Raw genomic sequence first — 21,565 nt, forward strand, 5'->3', positions numbered from 1 at the left:
CGCCGCTAGCTGTGTGCCCACGGGCGCTGCCGGCTCCTGGCTGGATTTAACAGGGTAATTCAGGGCTGGGAGATTTGCTAAGTATTTTTTTTCTCATCTCCGCTCCCTTCCAGCGCCGGGCAGAGTCAGGGTTTGAGGTAGCTGCTGCCAGACTCCACAGCTCAGCCTGCTTGTCTTTAGCTGGCGAGGATGAGCGCTGGTTTATTAAGAGTCGCTCCCAACGCTGGTATCTCCCTTTTCTGTATCGTAAGGGGAAAACAGCACGTGGGGGGAAGGACGTGATTTGTCCAACAGCCCCCAGAGGCTAGTGGTGAGAAGTCCCATCCCAGACCTTTAATTCACAAAATAAAGCTGGCTTAGATTTTAATTCCTCCTTTGCACAAAAGCAATGCACATTTTGATAAAAATTAATAGCGGTGTTGGGGACGGCTGAGGGCAGAAGGTGGCTCTTGCAGAAGTGTGGCAGGGGTGGTCCGATCTCCTGCCGATAGACGGGGGCAGCAGTTGTCCAAGCTGACTTCACAGATTATTGTTTTCCTTAGAAATCCCATAGAAAACCATCCGGTGGGCTCTCTTCTCCCCCACGACGGGGAAGCTGCTGTCGGGGCACTTGGCTTGGAGCCCTGGACTGGGAGCGGTTCTGTGCAGCCCCGGTGGCAGTGCCGGGGCGACAAGCCTGGTGGAGCAACCGGTTTTGTTTTCCAGCTCTTGGGAGTGGCTGGATTTACCCCTGCTGGGGCTATCGGTGTCTGCAGGGCTTCAGGGAGAGCAAAGTGATGCCTGGGAGGTGGGGAGGGGAGGCAAGAGCTCACAGGGAGCTCCGCTGAGGACAAGTTAATGTGAGATCAGGGTGGCTGATGCTGCTTCCGACCTCATGCTGGTCAGCTCTTGAAGGAGTCAGAGCTAAAATAAGCCCAAAAAAAGCCCAAAGTGGCTTTTCACTAGCTCGTAGGTCAGTTTTTTCTGTGCGTAACAAAACGCTAATTCAGGAGGGGTGACTAGATGGAACCTCAGGTAAAGGAACTGTAGATTGTGTGAGGGTTGCCGCTCAGGTCTGTTTGCCCTAATCTGCCCAAAATGCAAGACGTGCGCTGTTAGCCTTTCTTGTTCTGCAAAATGCAAAGATCTTGGGCCCAGAAGAGCCTTCTGAGGAGCGGGTTAGCACCCTGTGTCCATGTCATCCCCTGTAGCTACCCGTAACGGTATCCACAGGGTTAACCAGCCGGCCAAGGGCTCTTTCCCTGTGCCGCTGCATCAGTACTGCAACTTCTCCTTAAGGCTTAGCCCCAGATTATTTCCTCACCGCTGGCAGCTCTTTAGAATGTAATGACAAAAATTACAATTACTCTTTCATGTTTAATCTTTTTTTTTCTGTTTCTCTTGGTTTGGACCTGAAAATCGCAGTGGTTAATCCCGCTCCTGGGCTGGCTGCAGCATTATTTGGCTTCAAATGGTGGCTATAAATAAACATCAGCTTTTAACAGATGCTTCTGCAAAGAAATGACGAGTGTTTGGTTTGAAGGCTTCACAAAAAGTCAATTTTACAAGATTTCAACCCCAGGGTTTACTTTCAAGTGCCCACTTCCTTCTGCAGTAGGCCACCTTTGAGCTGCAGTTGTGGTTTGTTATTTTAGCAGAGTCATGAATCGCGTTTGTGCCCAAAATAGTTTGATACTGGGCTTCAAACCAGACAAATCTCCCACAAATCACCTTCAGCTGAAAAACCCTTCCTGTTGTCATGCTGATGACAAAAAAAAAAATCATTGAAATCCTCCTAGCCCCAGCTAAGCCAAGCTACTGGTGCCCAGTTAAAATCTCCCCCGGCCCAGCGTGTTATTCCTCCCGCTAACCATCCGGCTGAGTTTCCAGCAGGGTTTGGCTGCAAGGTGGGTTTTTCTGAGGTTTCCCATCGCTCTGCTTTGATCACTGTGGACCACAAGAGGTTGGCAAAATTCAGGAGACGTAACCTGGGCTCTGCCTTCGCTCCGGGGCAGCAGACTCGCACGTCCTCACCAGAGCCATGTGGGCACCCAGCTTCATTCCAGGAGAATTACTCCATTAAAAGAAATACCCCAAACTAATTATACTGGAAGAAAATCAGGGCAATTTTGGAACAGGGTATGTGTTGCTGGGGTTTATTGCCGAGATGTTCTGCTGGCTGCTTTCATGTGCAGCAAAGCCTGGGCGCTCGGGAGAATTAAGAGGGATCAGAAGCATTAAATAGGCTCTGCCCACTCACCCTGCTCTCCGGAGACTCCTTTAATTCCCCTGTTCCTGGTACAAAAGGTCCCAAGCTTGGGAGTTCGCTGCAGGACGTAGCCCCTGGCCGTGCAGTGACATTTGGTGCCCTGCCCGAAGGTGGCAGCCGGGGAACACCCAAGCCATTAACCAAACTCCCCCTTCTTTGTGGTTTGCAGCCAGGAGAGCAGCCCGGCAAGCCCTAAGCGCCGTCTTCAGCAACGTGCTGCCTGCAGAGTGATGGTCTTAAAATGAAAAGGTGCTGTGAGGGCGTCAGGCTGCCATGCCTGTTTAAGGTCAGTGCCATTCTCACCCGTCTTACCCTCTCTGGGCAGGGCTGTCCCCTCTCTTCTCAGGGTCAGGGAGCAGGAATTAGGTCCCCATCCTGCAACCCTCTGGCCTCAGGCAGCACAGGAGCAGCAGGGAGGTGAGTGGGTGCTGCTGGGGCCATCGTGGCTTTAGCTGAGGGGAGCAGGTGGGCACTGGGAGCCTGGGCTGGGGCTCACCAGCTTTGCACTGTTGGCAAAGTGGGTTTACATTGGTTTTGGAGCAGGGCAGGAGGCAGTTCTGAGTTATCCCAGGCTTCTCAGGAGCCTGCGGAGCCTGGCCCAGGGGGAAACTGCCTCCAGGTGATGGAGCAAAAATCAACTTGCGAAATGTTTTCCTCCGTTGGGAACAGCCAGACTTGTTTTGGCAGCAAGGGGGGTCTGCAGGGACACAAACCCCTTCTCAGAGGCGGGACAGGAGCAGGCTGGGGAGTAAACCCCCCACCCCGATGACCCTCCCTGCACGAAACACCCCAGGGTGCGTGCTGTCCCCGCGTCCCTTGGGAGGACGTGTGTGGCGGTAGCTCGGCACAGTGACCGTCTTGACTGCAGGAATGGGATTAGCAGTGACAAAATGATCTCTTTATAGGCAGGGTAAACGCCTTAGGGCCGGGGCTGAGGTATGTCAGCGGCAGATTAGCCTCTCTCCCCAGGCCCAGCTGGGCTAATAAGCTGCCGGGGGTAAGGCAGCCAAGGAGCATTGCCCTGCAGTGCTGGCAGCCTCTGGCTGCTGTGGTTGCCACCAACACTGTGCCAGGCCCCAAGGAAAGTGCCTGGAACTAACAGCTGGGTGTTATCCTTCCGCCTCGCAGGGTGTTGGTATGGCCAGCCCCCGGCCTCCCAAATACCTCCTTGTCTTCGATTTTGACGAGACCATCATCAATGAGAACAGCGATGACTCCATCGTCCGGGCGGCGCCGGGGCAGACGCTTCCGGAGCACATCCGACAGACCTTCCGCGAGGGTTTCTACAACGAGTACATGCAGCGCGTCCTGGCGTACATGGGGGACCAGGGGGTCAAGATGGGGGACTTCAAGACTGTCTATGAGAACATCCCCCTGTCCCCTGGCATGCCGGACCTCTTCCAGTTCCTCTCCAAGAACCACGAGCTCTTCGAGATCATCCTCATTTCCGATGCCAACATGTTCGGCATAGAATGCAATCTGAGGGCAGCCGGTTTCTACTCCCTCTTCCGGAAGATCTTCAGCAACCCGTCCGGCTTTGACAAGAAGGGGTACTTCACCTTGGGGCCCTACCACAGCCACAAGTGCCTTGACTGCCCGGCCAACATGTGCAAACGCAAAATCCTAACGGAATACCTGGCGGAGAGAGCCCAGGAGGAGGTGGAGTTCGAGAGGGTCTTCTACGTGGGAGATGGTGCCAATGACTTCTGCCCTTCTGTGACTTTGACTTCAGCTGATGTGGCTTTCCCACGGAAGGGCTACCCCATGCACCGGATGACCCAAGAGATGGAGAAGCAGCAGCCTGGAGCCTTCCAGGCCACTGTGGTCCCCTGGGAGTCGGCTACAGAGGTCACCCGCTATCTCCAGGACGTCCTCAAGAAGAAGTGTTGAGGATGGCTCAGAAGAGACTTGCATACTCTAAGCGGCTGGGAAAGGAGAAGCCGGGGGGGGGGGGGGCATGCTCTGTACCCCACGCTCATCAGCACTGCTCGCTCAGCCCCCGCTCCTGGGTTGCTTTCCTGCCTTTCCTCTCCGAGCTCCTTTCTCCCCGGTGATTAAAGCACTTTCTCTAGGTCCCCCCTTCTCCTTCCCCCGCCATGTTGCGACGAAGCCTTCTCTATGCAGCTCGGACATCTACCCAGCGTGGGTGTTTGCCAACGCTAACGGTGATTTTTTTTGTTGTTGTTTTTTTTTCTTCTTTTCCTTTCCCTTTTGATCTCACAAGAACAATTCCTAAAGGACCAGAAGCCGGCTCCCTGCAGGCTGGGCCCTGCACGTGCTTCCTCCTGCCTTCATCCCCCTCGCCTGCCCGACCGCCACTGGCCACGCTGGGAGCCGCGTGTTTGCTGCCTTGAACGCGATGCTCGAGGGCTCCTTGCCTCTTTGTCAGGCCACTGGAAATTTAATCGGGGGAACTTGTGCTGCCCAGGTTCCCGGGCTTGCCCTCTGCACCATGCCTGGGCGGGGCAGCCCCTGGCTCAGCTGCGGAGCCTTCCAACGGACTTACTTGGCCCTTGAGACTTTCTTCTCTGAAAAAACATGACATGAGGAACACGACGCTTTTTGGAAAGGTGGTACTTCGGAAAAAAAACCTCCTCAAGCCCATCCCCACCCACTTGCCCCAGGCATGGCGATTGCATCCTGCTGTGGGGAGGAGGACCTGCCCTTGCCTTCCATGTCCATCCTCTGCTTCTGCTTCTAGGAGAAAATGTCCCGTGTCCCTGGGGCAGACAGGTTCCTCCTTGCCCCAAGCCATTACCAGTCATCTCCTCGTGTTTGCTGGATGTTATCGACTCCGCTCTTAGCCTGGGGGGGAATTTCCCTCCTATGTGGTCAAGAGGTGCTGAACCTCCCCCCGGGAGGTGTGGTGCTGCAGCACTTCTCCTGGCATCAGGTCCTGGAGGCCAAACCACCCCCCCAAGCCCCCTTGCCCCACTGCAGTATTAATTGCCCCGTCTAATTGCACTCTGCAGGGGGGGCTACAGTATTTGCTGCTCTCTGGTGTTGGCTTCTCCTGGATTTATCCACAGCCTTACCGGCCCCTGAGGGTGGCTCGTAACTCCTCCAAAGCGTAGGAACGCTGGCAGCAAACCTGAGCAGTAAGGAAATAACCAAAGCAGCCCCAAGTTGTTCCTCCTCTATTTCATTTCCCCTCTCTTTGTTCTTCCTTCTTCCTCCTCCGGAGCCTGCTCAACTGTGTGGAACTTAAAGCCATGGAATTAAAAAAACCCGACATATATATGTATATAGATGTATATCTATATATTGCAGATACACAAGTTGTTTGTATCCAGGACATAAACCTGGGTGTGAAATGGCTCTCTGTGTTACATGTTGTTTCTCTTCCTTGGCCTGGAGAAGCGGGTGACAGCGTTGGAGGGGGAGTGGGGCCAGGCTACAAGCGATGCTCTGCAGAGGACACTATGGGGACCTCTTTGGTGGAGGATTGGGTCCTTGGCTCATCCCCCTCTGCATCTCAAGTTGATGGGGACAGCAGGCAGGTTCCCTGGGGCATGAGCCGGGTGCTGCTCTCCTCCTTGTCCCTACGGGCGTTTGGCCCCACCTTTGCCTGCGCTTTGGGCCGGTGCTGCCCTCGCTCCTCCCACGGGGCTGGGAGCATCGCCAGGATCAGCCCACGGGCCCAACATGCTGCCCACCGTGTTTCCATCAGCTGAGAGCGCTGCGGTGTCAGATGCTAAACTTTCCCTGCGCCAGCAGCTGCCAGTGCTGCTGCCGTTAAAAATACGAAGAAAAGGAAGGTGGGAGAAGAGCCAGGCGGGGGGGATGCTCTGGGTGCTGCCAGGGTGCAGCGGTGCCGGCAGCAGCACCCAGCCTGTCTGCCCACGCAAGGGCCAAGCTGTGCAAAGCCAAAATTCACAGGCGAAGCACCGCCCTTGCCCGAGCAGGAGCAGGACGCGGCCGATCCAGGTGCGTGACCCAGGGTGGGGGGGATGCAGGGGGATGCAGGGGGCTGCACGCCCTGGGTGCTCAGAAGGGCTCCACGTAATTGCCAGGGAAGAAACCCGCTTCTTCGCCCATGACGCCCTCGCACCAGCCATCCGAGTACCGCCGCGTGATGAAGAGGAGGGTGCCGGGCTGGAAGGAGAGCTCGTTGTCCTTCTGCTGTGTGTAGGGGTAGATGGTCACCACTGCAAGAGGAGGGAGAGGAGCTATGGAGCCCAGCAAGGCCACCGCAGGGGACAGGCCACCGCAGGGAAGGTCGGGAGGGGTGGATGCGAGCAGACTCACCATCCCAGCCCTGGCCAATGCCAGGGCAAAGCTGGGCCTTCAGTGCTGCGGTTGTGGGCAGGGGCTCAACCAAAAGCACTGCAGCAAAGAGATCGGGGGGGGATCTGGGGATCCACCATACCCTTTTCCAGGTAGCTCTCCGGGGCCCAGGGAGGGTCCTCTGCAGCGGGCGGCGGCGGCGGGGCCAAATCCTCAAAGTCAGGCAAAGCTGGCGGTGGCGGCAGTGGCTCGAGGTCACTGGGGACTGCAAAACCCCCCCCAAAAACTGATGGGTGATGAAGGGCTCCGTGAGGCCACACTAACCACCCCCATCCTGAGCACCCCTGGGCCACTGAACACTCACCTGGGGGCACAAGGTCCAGCGGGGGCACAGCCAGCTCCAGCGGCGGTGGCAATGGCAGGTCCCCGGGGAGAGGCGGGGGCGGTGGGATGGAGGGTGGCGGCGGCAGTGGCGACGCAGGGGTGCCTTCACTGGGTGCTGCCGGGGCTCCGCTCGAGCTGAGGGTGGGGGAGTGATGGTGTTGGGGGGCGCAGGCTGGGGAGATGGCTCTGCCTCCCCCCACACCTTTGAACACAGACACTTGCCCCACGCCAGGATGGGGTGCCACTTGCTGCAGTCACCATGGGCAGGATACCCCAGCATCTGTGCATACCCCTACAAGCCCTTTTCCCGCATCTGTGCCTCAGTTTCCCCATCAGGGGACTTTCTCTGTAACAGGGTTTTGCTCTAGAAATAAGCACTGTCCAGGGCAGCAAATCTCCCACTCCCCAAACGTGTATTTTTCACCAAAACCCCTTTGCAGCAGAACCTCCCCCAAGCAGCGGGGTAGCAGTGGCTGCCCCAGGCTCTCCCGACGCCCCCAGGCCCTCCCAACGCCCCAGGCAGCACCGGTACCTGGCGGATATCAGCGAGGAGGTGGAGGAGGCCACGGAGAGCTTTCCCTCAGGAACCACGGGCGGCTGAATGGGCTCCGGGACACGAGTGCTTCTTCTGCAGGTAAAGTGGCCACTGAGCCGCCAGCCTGGCCAGCAGCTCAGTATGGGGATGGGATCCCAACGGCAGCAGCATCGGGCGAGCCCATGGTGCACCTCGTGGCTCTGTCCCTGACACCGTCACCACCTGACACAGAAAGGCAAAGCCCCCGACCCCGCACCCATCCCCACGCGCAGCCTCACCCCAGGGTGCCTCCAGCCTGCGCCACCGACTTGATCCCCTTCCGAGCCAGGGTGCCCGTGCGGGACAGCTGGGTGCTGTGGTCCTGAGGGCACAGGGGGACGGAGACGCGATGGGTAAGGGCAGCCGCAGCTGCCCCACAAACTCATTGCACCCCAAGGGGCTGTGACCCCCCCCTACCCCCAGTGGGCAGCAGCACCCCAAGCTCTCCACTGGCCCCCCCTTGACAGGAGCAGCCGAGCGGAAGGAGCCACTGGCGCTGCGGTGCGGAGGCGGACGAGAGGCGCCTGCCACCGTGGGAACCACAGCCCCAGCACCACCACTTCCCCTCCAGCCCCGCGGCGGGTTCGCTGGGGGCTCGCTCCTGTGAGGCCGCCGAACCCCTCCCCCGGCGGGCGCCTTCCTGTGCGGGTGGTTTTGGTGCTGGGAAAGGCACCGAGGGGATGAGAGCATCATGGCTCAGCACCCACCCCAGCAGCGCTCATGGCCTTTGCTGAGCGTTGTGTGCCTCAGTTTCCCCTTTGCTGTTTTGGACCAGGTGTCCCCTCCCCAAGCTGGGACCACCAAGCCCCAGCGGGATGAGTCCCAGAGTGGGCTGTGGGGCACAGATGAACCCCACTTCTCCATCAAGGAGGGGATTGGGCCCACCTGGGCACCCATCAGTGCAACACCAGGGACGTGGAGGACTGAGAACGCCCATCCAAGCCCCCTCACCCCTGTGGGACATCCTCCTAGCCCAGGGCTGACCTTTATGCCGTGGCCAATGTCATCCAGGATGCTGAAGTTGAGGGGTTTCCTGTAGTAGGGCTCCAGGCAGGGGGGGCTGGCGGGGGGCATGATCTTCTGGTAGGATGGGAACCTCTTGCTGACTGTCAACAAGCCAATCCCCCGGCGAGACACCTTCTCCTTGTGCATGTCAACCTTCTGCAGAGATAGCGCTGTCCCCACTGTCCCATCCCAGGTTCTCCTCACCTCCTGCTGCCACCTCCAAGTCCCACCACCCTTCTCAGCCCCGTCTCCCTGCCTGTACGGGAAGGGGTTGCAGGGAAGGGTCATGGTTGAGCCTGAACAACTCCAGCCTGGGCAAAGTCACAGGGGCAGGTCCTGCTCTGCTCCATCACAGCATGGTGAGTGATGCCCTTGGTGCCACCGCAGCAGATATAGCCCTTCCTAAAGCAGGGGACGAGGGCACAGGGTGGTGGGAGGGGGATGCATGAGTCTCAGCTGCCCATAAGTTGTTATTCTGCTGCTTCCAGTGTGACCACAAGGTCCCGTCTCAACCCATGGCTGGGAAGGCTCCAGGTGGCTTCCAAGTGCCATCAAGGGGGCAGGTGGCCACGGGACTCCGTATCAGTGTCCCGAAACTCTGGGAGGACGAGGCCAGGACCAGCAAGGAGAGAACATTGCAGCCAAGACAACGCTCTGAGCCCCATCACTTCACTTCAGCTTCTCTGCGATTTCCCGGGCAGTTCCTACGGCCCCTCCACTGGGATTTGCAAGTGCCCAGACTGGCAGAACATCCTGGAGACCAGTTTCCCAGCCCCAGGTGGACTCATCCCCCCGTGACATGTTGGGTGACACCACCAACCCCCCCCAGGGAGATGGTCTTGCATTTCCACTGCAAGGTGATGCTACAGGGGCTGATGGGCTCTTCAAGCCATAGGGAAGGAGGGTCTTCAGCCCCTTCAAGCTATCCAAACCCCCTTTCCCAGAGCCTACCCCCTTCTCAGGACCCAAACCCCAAAAATGCACCAGCACCCGTTGGAGGACGATCCCACCTGGGCCACACAGCTGACATTGGCCTCCACCTTCCGCAGCTCGGCCGCCTGCAGGTCCAGCAGCCGGAGGAAGGCGGTGGCCAGGCTGCTGACCTGGTACGTCACGCTGGCCAGGGACTGCGTGCTCAGTGCCATCGTCTCCTCCAGCGCCTTCCGCTTGTCGCTCGCCTGGAGGGGGAAACCCAGCCGGTGGGACGAGCCCACCCCGTGCAGCCACCCCTGCCCTCCATCTTCATACTGGGGTCACACGGTAGCAAAGATGCTTCCTTCTGCTTTCCAAATGCATCAAACTTCCCCTTGGCTTCACCGGCGGGACACACGGACACCCGTCAGGCAACAGCGTTCAGCTTTTCTGGCACTGGGGATTCACCATGATTCCTCCTCGGAGTGCTGCCGTTCCAGCAGGTGCCGGAGCCGAGGGCCTGGCTCAGCCTCCTGCCACCCTTGGGGACAGCCGGCCATGCCACCAGCCATGCCAGGGATTGCGTCTCAGTTCTCTGAATAGTTCAGCATGTTTTCCCTTCAGCTCCACTCCAGTGGGTTGGTCACAGCCAGCCCCTTGGGAGCAGCCTCGGGGTCTGGCACGGGCAGACGAGGCCACTGAGATGGGCTCTGCAAAGCACCCAGGGACCCCAGCCAAGACATCCTCCCCAGCAAACAGGGCCAGAACTCTTCTTCGCCTATTTCATCCAAAAAACTCCTGCCCCCTTTTTCCCTCAGCAGGTCACGGGTGGGGGGTGGGGGGGCAGGCAGAGAGGAGGAGGAGGAGGGACACCGATGGCTGCAGAGCTTCCTGCTTGCTCTGCATGTGCAGGCACCCAGCTCACCTCTGCCCTGCCAGGAGGCACCTCTGAAACCCTGGGGACAGCCCGGGGACAGCCCAAGCCAGGCTAGTGTCCCTGGTGGCCTCCCAGGGCTTCTGTGGAGGCACCAAACCCCCGGAGGACTCTCCCTTCATCCCAAACCTCACACTGAGAGCTGAGCAGAAAAGCTGCTGTGGAGCAGTGGGGAAACATAGGCATGGGAAAAGAAATACCAACAGCAGCATGCAACGGTTGGGAGGAAGCTAAGAGGGATGCTCAGGCTCCCGTCTCCAAGGTTAGAGCCTTCGCCGTCACCCACCAGCCACCCCACCGGCACCACCGCCTCACCAGGGCTCCCGGCTGTCTCCGGCATCACACCCAGCCCCAAAGCCACAGCTCATCCCACGACATCCCCAAGCCGTACCCGTGCCCCTCACCTGCAGGTAGTTGCTCTCGCAGTAGTCAGCGACCCTGTGGAGGTTGCAGTGGTGATCGCGCAGGACCTGCCGGCCCGCCGGGATGTCATGCTGCTGCAGCTGCTCCAGCTCTGACATGGTGCCGGGCTCGGCTCCCACTTCCTCCCCGGCCGCCTCGGCGCCGGGTTTTGAAGCTCGCGGCGGTGCTGACGCAGGGCCTGTGGGCGCCGCAGCGTCCCCATCCCCCTGAGGGATGCCCCGAAGGCGCGGAGCCCACCCCGTGGCCCTCAGGAGAGCTAGGGGGCAGCAAGAAAAGGTGCGGGGCTAGTAGGGAGGAAGCCAGCATGGCCCCAACCCCACAGGGGATGTGTTGGGGGGCAGCCCCCGTCTGCAGCTGGAAGTCACCCCACTGGGGCAGGAGATGAGAGAGGCCACTGTGGTGAAGGATGCGAGTCACAGAGGAACCGGTGGTGTGGGGTCTGAGTGAACAACCAAAAAAGATCCCGACCCCCACGTCTGCCACCTGCACCCATCCTCCATGAGCTGCTGCCACCCTCCCAGCACATACGGGGCTAAGCTTGGCTTGGCGGCATCCAGGGAGGGTGATTCCCTTCCCCTCGCCTTTATCAGCCAGACAAAAGACACAGCCAAGGGCAGTGCTTTGACTACCAGGGCCTCCTCCCTGGAAAATCCTGTGCACCCCACGTGGCATCACCCCGGTCACCCAGACCTCGCTCAGCTCAGGGCACAGAGGGATGCGAAAGCGACCCCACAGAGGTGCCCGTCCTTCCCTCGCCCAGGGCAGCGCGTCCTTCTCTGTGCTTTGCTAACAACATTTCACGTGCCCACGGGTGGAGTGAGGCTGTGCCGAGAGCAGGAAATTCCCCTTCTCCAGTGCTTGGAAATTCCCCTCCACCCTCTCCTTCTCCTCCTGCAGGCGCTTCCTCAGGGCCTCCCAGGCTCTGTCCTCAGCCCCAGCAGCTTTGCACCGGCCAGACAGGAGCAAAACCCGCGTTAAGGCTTGGCCCTTCCTGAGCCCGCAGCCCCACCAGCACAAGGACAAGGGAAATGATGAATTTCCTCCAGCACCGGCCCAGCTCCCCACACCCTGAAGGACCAAGAGCCACCTGAGCTGCCCCCAGCCCCCAGCAAAGCCACGCCAGCCCCCGGAGATCCCCTCGCCCCAGCTCCCCTCCTCTCCATCCCCTCCTAAACTCTGTGAAAGCTGCTGTGACTCCCACAGGGGACAGGCCCTCTGTCCCAGCCAGGCAGGACCCAGGCGCCCAAGCCAGGGAGTCAGGGGGTCAAGGGCTCCCCAGTTGCCCCAGTCACCCACCCCAGAAAGCTTCTCGAGCCCACCCTTCCACCCCCATCCTCACCCTCCCCACGGCCCCACCCCCAATTACGCCCGGGCTTTGAGGCTAATGCTCAACACCTGACCAGCTTATTCTCTTGAGTCTATTATCAGCTTAAGGACCAAAGACATCTGCTCCCTGCTACCCTCCCTGAGAGCTGAAGGAGTCTTCAAGCCTGGATCAGAAGAGCAAGGGTCCAGCTGACGGCATCTCCTCCCGGATGGGTCTCTGAACATCTCCACCGCTGAGAGGGCCAGCCCCTCGTCCCCGGAGGTAAGTGGCTTCACTCCCTCCAGGTACAAATGGCATCGGGTCCATATGGTTTGGAAGCCACCTCCTCTGCGGGTCGGTAGCACGGCTGTGCTGTGGCTTTCAGCTCCTTGTGCTCTGCCACAAGCATCTCCCGGGGCCGGCCACGCACTGAGGGCATCGATGGGGAGAGAAGCGCTCACGCCACAAGAGCAGCTGCAGAAAACCAGCGGGGTCCCGGGCACACAAGCTTGACGCCTTCCAAAGCAGGGCCAAGGCATGTTTCAGCTTAATCATATTTACTTCTTTTTAAAATTTTATTTAGAAGGTTGTGGTCAGGCTTTCAAACCCTAATTTAAACATGGGAACAGATCTCAGCAGCACAGGCCAGATGTGCCGGAATCTCACATAACCCTAGGATGGGCTTTCATGAAAAAAGAGCTGGGCTTTTCCAACCCACACAGTCCCAAAGTCCTTCTGTCGCAGCAAGCAATGCCTCTGCGTGCAAATCGCCGAGTTCACAGCACTGAAGGGGCCTCAGTTCATGTTAACACTTACCTGGGGGGTGGGCATAAGGAGGGGAAAGAAGGAAAAAAATAAAAAACATGTAGTTCCTTAGAAAACCTGTAAAGATGCCCTTACCCAAGCACAGGACACAGATCAGGAAGGTCTAGTTTGTACACCTGGGCGTCCAGGTTCTCCTACAAGGCTGCTGCTCGGACAGCCCCGAGGCAGCAGCTTTTCTCCAGGCTCAGCCAGCACCGCTGAAGCGGCCACCTCGTGCCTTGGGGAAAGGCCACCTCATGCCTCTGTGGTAGCAACGTCCTCTTTAAAACCCAGGCTGGATCCACCTCCGCTGCCCCCAAACTGCATCGGGCACTTGATGAGCCTGTGGAAAACAAGCAAATGAAAATCTAGTTACAGCAGGTGTTACAAGAAGGGTTCTGAAAGGGGCCCGAAAGGTGCCTCCTGCCTCAGGCTTTTTTTTTTAGCATCAGCCTATGTCTCGCCATGGGGGTAGCCGAGACATTAGCAATGCTTGCAATACCCTTGGGGCCAAAGCAATAGTCCTACTGTGCCTTAGGAGAAGCCCATTTTTATATTAATAATGCACCATTTCCCTGTGCTTACAGGGCAAAATGGCTCAGGACATGACAGAGAAAGAGCTGCTGAAGATGGAGCTGGATCAGCTGAAGAAGGAGGTGAAGAACGAGAGGCAAATGGTGAGTTTTTCACCCAAAATGCAAAGGGGCCGTTCCCCAGGGTACCTTCCTGAAATGATTGTGTTGCAAAGTTAAAAAAACTCAAACACAACCCCTGAAATTAAACCTCAAATACAGGCAGAAGCATGTGCTTTCACACCTCTCCCCTCGAGGCGAACGTGCCCCTTGGGCTTAGCCCCACATCCCAGAGCCTGGGAACCTCAGCCCCGCACGCAGCGAGGTGCCCAGAGCACCCCAGGGATGCTCTCAGGGACAGCCCGCGCTGGGTGGGATGTTCATGGCCGTGGTTCCCCTCTGACAAGCGGGAGCGCAGCTCTGCAGCGAGGGCTCGTTCCCATAACCCACACGGAGCATCTCCTTCCTTGGCAGGTCTCCAAGACCGGCAAAGAGATCAAGGAGTACATCGAGTCCATGGCGGGCGAGGACCCGCTGCTGAAAGGAGTCCCCGAGGACAAGAACCCTTTTAAGGAGAAGGGTGGCTGTACAATAAGCTGACCCCACCGCTGCTGTCACTGCTGGGCACAGGGATGTCCCCCTGTGCAAGCCAAGACTGTCAGAAACCTGCTTTCCCTGTAGTCTGACCTCAGCACTGGGGAGTCCAGAACCACAGCGTAGCGCATCTAAAGGACGGCAAAAGAAAAAAAAAATAGGAAAAGAAAAACATTACTCCACTGCCACCGGAGATGAGGTTCAGCAGCCAGCGTAGTCTGTGCTTTTTTGCTCTCACGGCTGATTTACATTTGGTTTCCTGCAAGCAAAACTTCTGTATTTTTAGCAGCCAGCAGCAAACTGGGCTTCAATGAAACTGCAGAGCTGTGTCTGGTCTCAAACTTCTCCAAGCAGTCCAACCCCAGAGCCGAGCCCCCGCTTGCTGCAGAAGAGCTTTCCAGCAAGACCTTGCTCAAGTCAGTTCCTCTCGGTGCCTCAGTTTCCCCAGCTGGCACAGAAAGGCAACACCCACCCCGCTGCTTTGAGGCTTCCAGGGCTCTGAAGCTTTATTTGCTATTCCTCAGCACCCCCCCAGGCAGTGAGCACCGCTGCCCACCACTCCTACAGCCCATGGCTCGCACCCACCTTGTGTCGAGAGCCAGGGTATGGCTGGAGCAGGGCTGGGTGGGCTCCACCCTACACGGGGTAGAGCATGGGAAGTAGCAAGGTCCCAGGCAGCTTGTTCAAGCCCTCGCTCTGCCTCTCGGTCTCGCTTCCTCCCCTGGAAACCCCCTGGCAGCTGTGTGAAAGCAAGCCTGGGACTGCCAGGTCCTGCCTACGACTGTGGTGGCTCTGAGCGCTGCCTCCACCGTCAGCTCCCCTCTGCTGCTGCAGCCGTGCTGCAGGCAGGGAGGGGCAGCCAGGCCCCGTACGGGCAGAGGGGCTACAAAGTGTTGGTCCACCACGGCCCATCAGTGACAGGGATGTCTTGGACCAGGCGGTTTTAGGGGCAGCAGCTCCTTGGAGCAAGACACGACTCGCCAAGCCCTAAGCTACCAATGCCAGGCCATGATCCTCCTGCTCCCAACGGCAGCTTTTTTTCTGGGACAAACTTAATCCCCAGATTGTTAGAAAAAGCAGAGCAGCTGGGGCGTAGCGTGTTTCTGAGTTCAGTAGGGTGATATCTTGGGGAAGATTTGTAGGGTTTGTTGGGGGGGGGACGGGGGACAGGGGGACTTACAATGTTTGGGGGTTTTGTTTCATTGGTTTAAGTCCATTACATCCCCGTACTTTCAGCAAACTCCTCCCCAAGGCCCAGACAGCCTCTGCTCGGAGGTTACACACATCCCATGGCAGATTTAGACACAGCAAAACCAACGGCTTCAAACTCGGGGCACAACAAACCTCTTCTGCCCCACGGGACAGGGCTTTTGGGAAGAGGTGATGGCACAGCAGGTGGCTGCATGTCAGGAAGGGTGTGGGTCTACCACGATGCCGGCGGCTGCTGCTCAGGGAGCGCATGGAGAAGGGCCTGGGAGTAGTTTTAAATACTGTGTTTGTAGAAAATTGCTTTTGGAGCAGCATTTTCCCACCTTCCAGGCAGGTCTTATGGATGGGCCGGCCCTGCTCAGCACCGAGTCTGAGGGGCAGAGGGGGTCCCCAGACACGCCAAGATGGGGGTTCCCCAGCTGAGGATGGACACAAGGAAAAGGCTCTTCCTCAGGCAGGCGTTCCCTGACACACCCCTGCAGCCAGTACCTCCACTCCTCATACCTCCCTAGACAAAAACAGTCGAAAATAAAGGTAGTTTTGTTCTTTCTCGCAAACGCTAAATAAACCCAACAGCTCGACCGCGGCCTCTGTCTTTCTTGCGGCAGCCGGTGGCCTCCGCCTGGGCCAAAGCCGAGCACCGGAGCCCGGGCTGCCCCTAATCCGGGGCGATAACGCGGATGTGCTCGGAGGGGATTGAGCCGTTAATCGACGTTAAACGGCTGGAAAGCTGCGTCAAAGCTGGCTAAGCCGCTGCTGAAGGGATTCGGGACGCTTCTTGGCCCGATGGAGGCTTAAGCCAGGGCTGGGCCTTCGGGGCCGTTTTCCCGAGGCCTCTCAAAACGCCCACTTACGATCGCGAAGCCCCCGCCCTCGCCTCAGCCGCCGCCTCCGCGACGATGTAACGCCGGAATGAGGCGGTGTCGCTACACTATAACGCGCTGGGAGGCGGAGCGGAGCGCTGTTCTAGCCAATAGCAGTGCGGGTAGGCGAGAGTGTCAGCCCGAGGGCCCAATCAGCTCTGGTCCACCTCGTCGCTCCCGCGCATGTGTAGTGAAGAGGAGGCGCCCCCGCACAAAATGGAGCCCGGCGGGGGCAGGGATGGGCAGCGGCGGGGGGCGGAACGCACCCGGTGTTCCCCCCCCAACCCGCCCCGTCCCGGTTCGCAACCGCCTCCCGGCGCGTTACCGGAGCGGCGACGGCGAAGGGGGAAATTAAAAAAAAAAAAAAACACAACTAAAAAGAAAGCACACGAGGTCCCACCGAGATTTGAACTCGGATCGCTGGATTCAAAGTCCAGAGTGCTAACCATTACACCATGGGACCGCCGGGTGCACAGCGCGCCGCCGCGCCCTCAGTCTGCGCCGCCGCCGCCGCCGCCCACGGGTGAACACCGGCCCCCGCCGCCCCCACGCGTCCCGGGCCGGTTGATCCCCCACCCCGTCCCGTGATAGCGGGGCTCTGCTTCCCCACCCGCCCCCCGCTGTACCGCGGGTGCGGCGCGTCCGCCGGGGAGCGACCCGCTCCGCTCCGTACCCGGCCTTTGGGGGGGCCGCGGGCAGCCTCCGGACCCCACCCGGGGGGGCTCAAGGGCACCGAGGGCGACCAACCGGTCGCCCTCGGTGCCCTTGAGCCCCCCCGGGTGGGGTCCGGAGGCTGCGGAGAGGTTGGGGAGCAGCCCCGGTGCTGCACGGCCGGGACAGAGCTGCATCCCCGGGAAAGGGGGGGGGGTGTCTTTGCAGAGGGTCCATCCCCCGTTCCCAGAGCCCCCGGGCAAGAAAATGGTATTAATTATTCCTACAAACCCTATTAAATCACGGTACCGGCCCCGTTTGGGTGCTACCGGTACCGAGGACAGGCCGTAGCATCCTCTGGGATGTCCCCGAGCTTCACCGCTGCCACCCCCGCTCCTCCTCCCCGACCCTCAACACCCATTTCCCCCCCTTTGTTTCTCTATTTTTCCTTATTTTCCCCTTTATTTGTCAGTTTTTCCTTATTTCGCCCTTTATTTCTCAGTTTTTTCCCTTATTCCCCTTTATTTTTTCTCTATTCCCCCCTTTCTCTTTTTTCTCTACTCCCCCCTTTATCTATTTTTTTTCTCTATTCCCCCTTCTCTATTTTTTCTATTTCCCCTTCTCTATTTTTTCTGTTTCCCCCCTTTCTCTATTTTTTCTCAATTTCCCCCTTCTATATTTTTTCCTCAATTTTTCCCCTTTCTCTGTTTTTTCTCAATTTTTCCCCTTTCTCTATTTTTCCTCAATTTTTCCCCTTTCTCTATTTTTTTCCTCAGTTCCCCCCCTTTATTTCTCTATTTCGCCCCCAAACTCCAGAAAAACACACAAACACTTTTTTTTTTTTTTTTTTTGCTCGTTTTTTTTTTTCTCTTTATTTTTAAAAATGAAACGGTGGAGTTAAGCGGTTTGTGGCAAAAAAAAAAAATAAATCCCAAAACAAAACAAAACAAAAAACAACCTCGCTGGAAGAGAAATGGAGCCCACGTCCATCCGTAATCCCAACTCCACATCCAAGCCAACAAACTGCCTCACGCGAGGGGACAAGGGAAGAACACGGATTAGAAGAGGCAAGAAGGAGAGGGAGGGGGAAAAGGCGAAAAGAAACAAATCAGCTGAAAAGAGGAAAAACAATATCGTTAAAGGAAAGTACAATTTTTATTTTTTTCTGAATAGCCTGAAATTTTATAGGGGCGGCTGCTGGGAGGAGCAGCACCCTCGGGTGCACCCGTCCTGTGGGCGAGGAGGCGCTGGGTGCTCCCGGCGCGGGGGGTGCAGCGATGCGGCACCCCAAATTCAGCTCAGTCGCCCCCCTCGTGCTGCCATCAACCTGCTGCCGCCGTCCTGCCCCAAAAAAAGCCGCTGGGGGTGGGGGAAAAAAGGGAGGGAAAAAAAAACCCAAAACCAAAAACATGGACTGCGATTCCCCCAGCAAAAACCCACGGGGTTCAGCCCCGCCGGGGAAGCGAGGAGGATGGAGGTGTACTGCTGATGGAAGAAGTAAATAGCAAAGTTTAAAGGGAAAACAAATAAAATGGAAGTTTGAGCATTAAAAAAAAAATAATCAGTCACAACCAAACGTTTCGGACTGCTGAGGTCTGGAGCTTTTACAACTAATGACCACTTTAAAGTGAAAAGAAAGCCCATAAAATCTATTCTTAAAGAACATTTTTCTTTGGAAAAAGAGAGTAATTTTTATTTTTTCCCCTAAACTACAGCATGTGGAGTTGCCACTACCTAGTTTTTCATCTATTGTCGCTAAGAGGTAGATAAACAAAAATGAATTGGTTATACATAAGGTCGCGCCCCCGGGTCTGACGTGCGGCGAAGCGGAGGGACTCCACGGGCGCCGGCCGCTCGGGGCTCTCAGGAAAATCGTGAGTTTCATGGGGGGGGGTTTCGCCTCCTCCAGAGGCACCCTAAAATTTGCTGGGTTGCCTTCGGCCGCAGGAGCCGAGGGAGGCGGCAGTGGCACGGGGCCGGGAGGGGCGAGCGCAGTTTAAGGCCAGATTTCCTCCTGAAGTCAAGGAATTTGATCCCGAGATGAATCCAGATGCGCTTCGAACGCACCGACGCAATTAACAGCTGGGTAATGAACGTTCACACCAATTACGGCCATTTTAAGGATTACTTTCTGCCCTGATTCCGGTCAATCCCATCGATTTCCCGGGATGATCCACAACAGCAATGGGAGAACCCGGTGAGCCCGGCACCATTCCCTGCCTCCCAACCCTGCCGCGGGCAGCTCTGCCGGGGCCGTGCTCCGGATCAGCCCTTCCCTGCCCCGAAACATCAGCAAACTCCCTCCTGCCAGACTTAGTGTTGCTTTGCAGAGACCATTTCCCATACTGGTCCAAAATAATGGCTTCAGTTCTGTCCTACATCCCGATTCCTGGGGCTTAAATTATTAATTTAAATCTTTTTTAAGCAAAAAAAACAACAAAAAAAATCTCTTTCGGTGTTAGTTTGTGCTGATCTGCAGCACCCAAATACTTTCCACAGTTCATAACCCACCGCTCCGCCGTGCCGGCGGGGACGCACTGCTGCCGTGGCCCGGCAGAGCATCCCGCTACCACGGTCCGGCAGAGCATCCCGCCGCCACCGCGCCCTGCCGCCGCTCAGAGAGGTGTTCGGCTTCAACAACACAAAAAAACCCTAAATAATTCTGTAACGTACAGTAAAGCAGCAGGGATCAAACGCACACCCGAGTCAGCCCAGGGCTGACTTTTTAAGGGGTCTGACTTGGCCACTGTCCCATCCTGCCGCCCTCCCGGCACCCCTGGGAGCCCTCCTCGTCGGCTCTCCTCTTCCTCCTCCACCACGCAGCTCCCCCTAACCGTAGGGCGGAAAGCCGGGGTGCCAAAACTGCCTCCCCACCAGCCGGGAGGGTCTCTGCTGAGCTCGGGGGTGCCGGCGGCCGGATCCTGCTGCAGGGGGCGGTGAGGGACCCCCCCGCCCGTCCCTCGGGGCTCCCTGTCCCCTCTGAGGTAGTTTGTACGTGTACGTTTCCAGCTCACAGCACCTGCACTGTCTCCGAAAAAAGAAAATAAAGTCACGATTTAAGAGCCGCTGGCTGGTTTCGCCCTGCTCTGGATCTCATCCACAATCACAAATGAGTTAAAAAAAGAAGTAAAATTCAGTAAAAAAAAAAAAAAAAAGCTGTTTTAACCGAACGGGGACGCATCTCTCTCCTCCCTGCGCGCCGCAGATGCGGAGCCGCTGCCCGACACCCCAAATTAATTCTAGCCTTGAACAGTTATTGCCGAGCACCCGCTCCGAGGCCGCTTCCCGAGCGCCGGCTACGCGGCGCGTGGCCACCCACCCCCGACCGGCACCCCGAAGCCTCCCGAGCTCGAGCACCGCTCTCTCCCATCGCCGCTCCCGGCTCCCAAAGCAAACCCGAAGCCAAATCCTTCACCCTCGGGCCGGGAAAGCCCACGGCCGGCCTCGGCACGGCACAACCCAAGCGGCCGCGCGCTACGAGGATGCGGAAACGTGCCCGTGCCCTCTCAGGAGAATGGGCCTTTCACAGGATCGCACCGATTTCATCCAAACAAAACAAAAGCTACAACGGAATAAAGAAATTAAAAATGACTGGGGGAAAAAAAATCAGACACACCCTCCCCCAAAAAAACCCAAAAAACCCCCAACTCTGTTACTAAATTCTCCGAAAACAAGAAAAGCTCCAAAAATATCAAAAGCCTATGTTGTGCGGACCAGCAGGGGACAGGGAGGGAAGACCTATACAATAAAAAGAAATTAAATTAAAGAAATGTCTTCAACTGTCTTATAGCAAGTCGGCGTTTCTGATCTTTTTTTTTTTTTCCAGAGTCTAGAAAACACTCAGAATAGTTGGAGCTAGAAATTTAAAGAAATTTTTTTCTTCTGGCACTGATTAACTAATGACTAACTTTTACTGTTTTTTTTTTTTTTAAATGTACTAAAAAAATAAAAACAAACCCAAAACCTAATGCCCAGGAAACATAAAATGTAGCTTAGAGGCAGTTTCTTTTCAATATTTACAATGGTTTTTCCTCTAGTTTGACTCCGTAAAACCCTGCCACGCTCGTCAGCCGGGTCAGGCTGCAGGGAGGGAGCGCGGCCCCAGCATCGCTGCCGAGCCCACAGATGCTCTTGGCAGCCAAAAAAGCGTTCAGAGCTTGGAAGAGAAGAAACGTTAGCTGGGATTTGTGGATTATTTTCTTTCCTTTGCCTCTCTTTTTCTCCAGCTGCATGGCAAAAGAAGACTCTGATAGCATTAAAATGAGGCGAACCCCCAAATCCAAGTCTCTCTGTAGCGCGGCGGCAGCTCGTTCCAGCGATGTTTTGCAGGGGATGCGGCACCGAGGAGCACCGAGTGCTCCCGCGACGCCAACCTGTTCGTCCTCACGCCAGCCCTGTGGGGTAGGAGAGCAGCATCACCCCGCCGGGGGAGGGGGAAACTGAGGCACGGAGCAGCGCTTTGCTTGCTCGCTCTCCTTTTTGCCCCCTGGCAGGAGGCACAAGCCCTGCCTGCTCGCTGCCCGCCTGCCTGCAACTCCTCCCCGGCACGACCCGCCGAGCAGAAACCCATTATACCCCATTCCCCTCTCCTGCCCGGATGCTCCCTGTGTCCCTCTGCCCCAAAAACTCCCCGTCCCTCCTCACCCCACGGACGTCTCCGGCCAGCAGCCGACCCCCCCGCACGCCCCAGGACGGGGCAAAGGCTGGGGCTGCTCCTTGCTTATGGAGGGGAAAACAAAAGAAATTAAAATGGAAAAAAAATAAACCCAAATTATTTCTGCTAGGATAAAAATAAGGCAGAGTAGAGCTGATGGCACCGCTCACCCCTCCGTGCGGAGGTTTCCCCTAAATTACCTTTT

At 57.3% G+C, this 21,565-nt stretch overlaps 3 protein-coding genes and 1 non-coding gene across 4 annotated transcripts; 2 read left to right on the forward strand and 2 right to left on the reverse strand.

The window, feature by feature from the left end:
• Positions 1–350: 350 nt before the first annotated feature.
• On the reverse strand, positions 351–10,969 carry ABI3 (ABI family member 3). Its single transcript, XM_075116624.1, has 8 exons — positions 10,689–10,969; positions 9,449–9,616; positions 8,418–8,594; positions 7,673–7,755; positions 7,392–7,487; positions 6,840–6,994; positions 6,618–6,740; positions 351–6,396 (listed from the first exon to the last, which is right to left on the reverse strand). The coding sequence occupies exons 1-8, from the start codon at positions 10,803–10,805 to the stop codon at positions 6,236–6,238; spliced, it is 1,080 nt and encodes a 359-aa protein (XP_074972725.1). The 5' UTR covers positions 10,806–10,969; the 3' UTR covers positions 351–6,235.
• PHOSPHO1 (phosphoethanolamine/phosphocholine phosphatase 1) lies at positions 2,418–5,566 on the forward strand. Its single transcript, XM_075116626.1, has 2 exons — positions 2,418–2,534; positions 3,377–5,566. The coding sequence occupies exons 1-2, from the start codon at positions 2,490–2,492 to the stop codon at positions 4,136–4,138; spliced, it is 807 nt and encodes a 268-aa protein (XP_074972727.1). The 5' UTR covers positions 2,418–2,489; the 3' UTR covers positions 4,139–5,566.
• A 493-nt stretch (positions 10,970–11,462) lies between the features above and the next one.
• GNGT2 (G protein subunit gamma transducin 2) lies at positions 11,463–14,155 on the forward strand. The gene is made up of 3 exons (XM_075116630.1): positions 11,463–12,295; positions 13,405–13,494; positions 13,864–14,155. The coding sequence occupies exons 2-3, from the start codon at positions 13,411–13,413 to the stop codon at positions 13,987–13,989; spliced, it is 210 nt and encodes a 69-aa protein (XP_074972731.1). The 5' UTR covers positions 11,463–12,295; positions 13,405–13,410; the 3' UTR covers positions 13,990–14,155.
• Positions 14,156–16,446: 2,291 nt separating this feature from the next.
• TRNAQ-UUG (transfer RNA glutamine (anticodon UUG)) lies at positions 16,447–16,518 on the reverse strand. The gene has a single exon. It is a non-coding gene; the product is annotated as a tRNA-Gln (tRNA).
• Positions 16,519–21,565: the final 5,047 nt, after the last annotated feature.

Source organism: Phalacrocorax aristotelis, chromosome 23 (assembly GCF_949628215.1).
Source record: "Phalacrocorax aristotelis chromosome 23, bGulAri2.1, whole genome shotgun sequence".
Lineage (NCBI taxonomy): Eukaryota > Metazoa > Chordata > Aves > Suliformes > Phalacrocoracidae > Phalacrocorax > Phalacrocorax aristotelis.

Coding starts and splice junctions, on each gene's coding strand:
- PHOSPHO1 (XM_075116626.1), top strand. CDS start 2,490: ATGAAAAGGTGCTGTGAGGGCGTCAGGCTGCCATGCCTGTTTAAG. Junction 2,535..3,376: donor GGCTGCCATGCCTGTTTAAG/GTCAGTGCCATT, acceptor TCCGCCTCGCAG/GGTGTTGGTATGGCCAGCCC.
- ABI3 (XM_075116624.1), bottom strand. CDS start 10,805: ATGTCAGAGCTGGAGCAGCTGCAGCAGCATGACATCCCGGCGGGCCGG. Junction 7,756..8,417: donor ACATTGGCCACGGCATAAAG/GTCAGCCCTGGG, acceptor CTGTGCCCTCAG/GACCACAGCACCCAGCTGTC. Junction 7,488..7,672: donor CAGGCTGGAGGCACCCTGGG/GTGAGGCTGCGC, acceptor CTTTACCTGCAG/AAGAAGCACTCGTGTCCCGG.
- GNGT2 (XM_075116630.1), top strand. CDS start 13,411: ATGGCTCAGGACATGACAGAGAAAGAGCTGCTGAAGATGGAGCTGGAT. Junction 13,495..13,863: donor TGAAGAACGAGAGGCAAATG/GTGAGTTTTTCA, acceptor CTTCCTTGGCAG/GTCTCCAAGACCGGCAAAGA.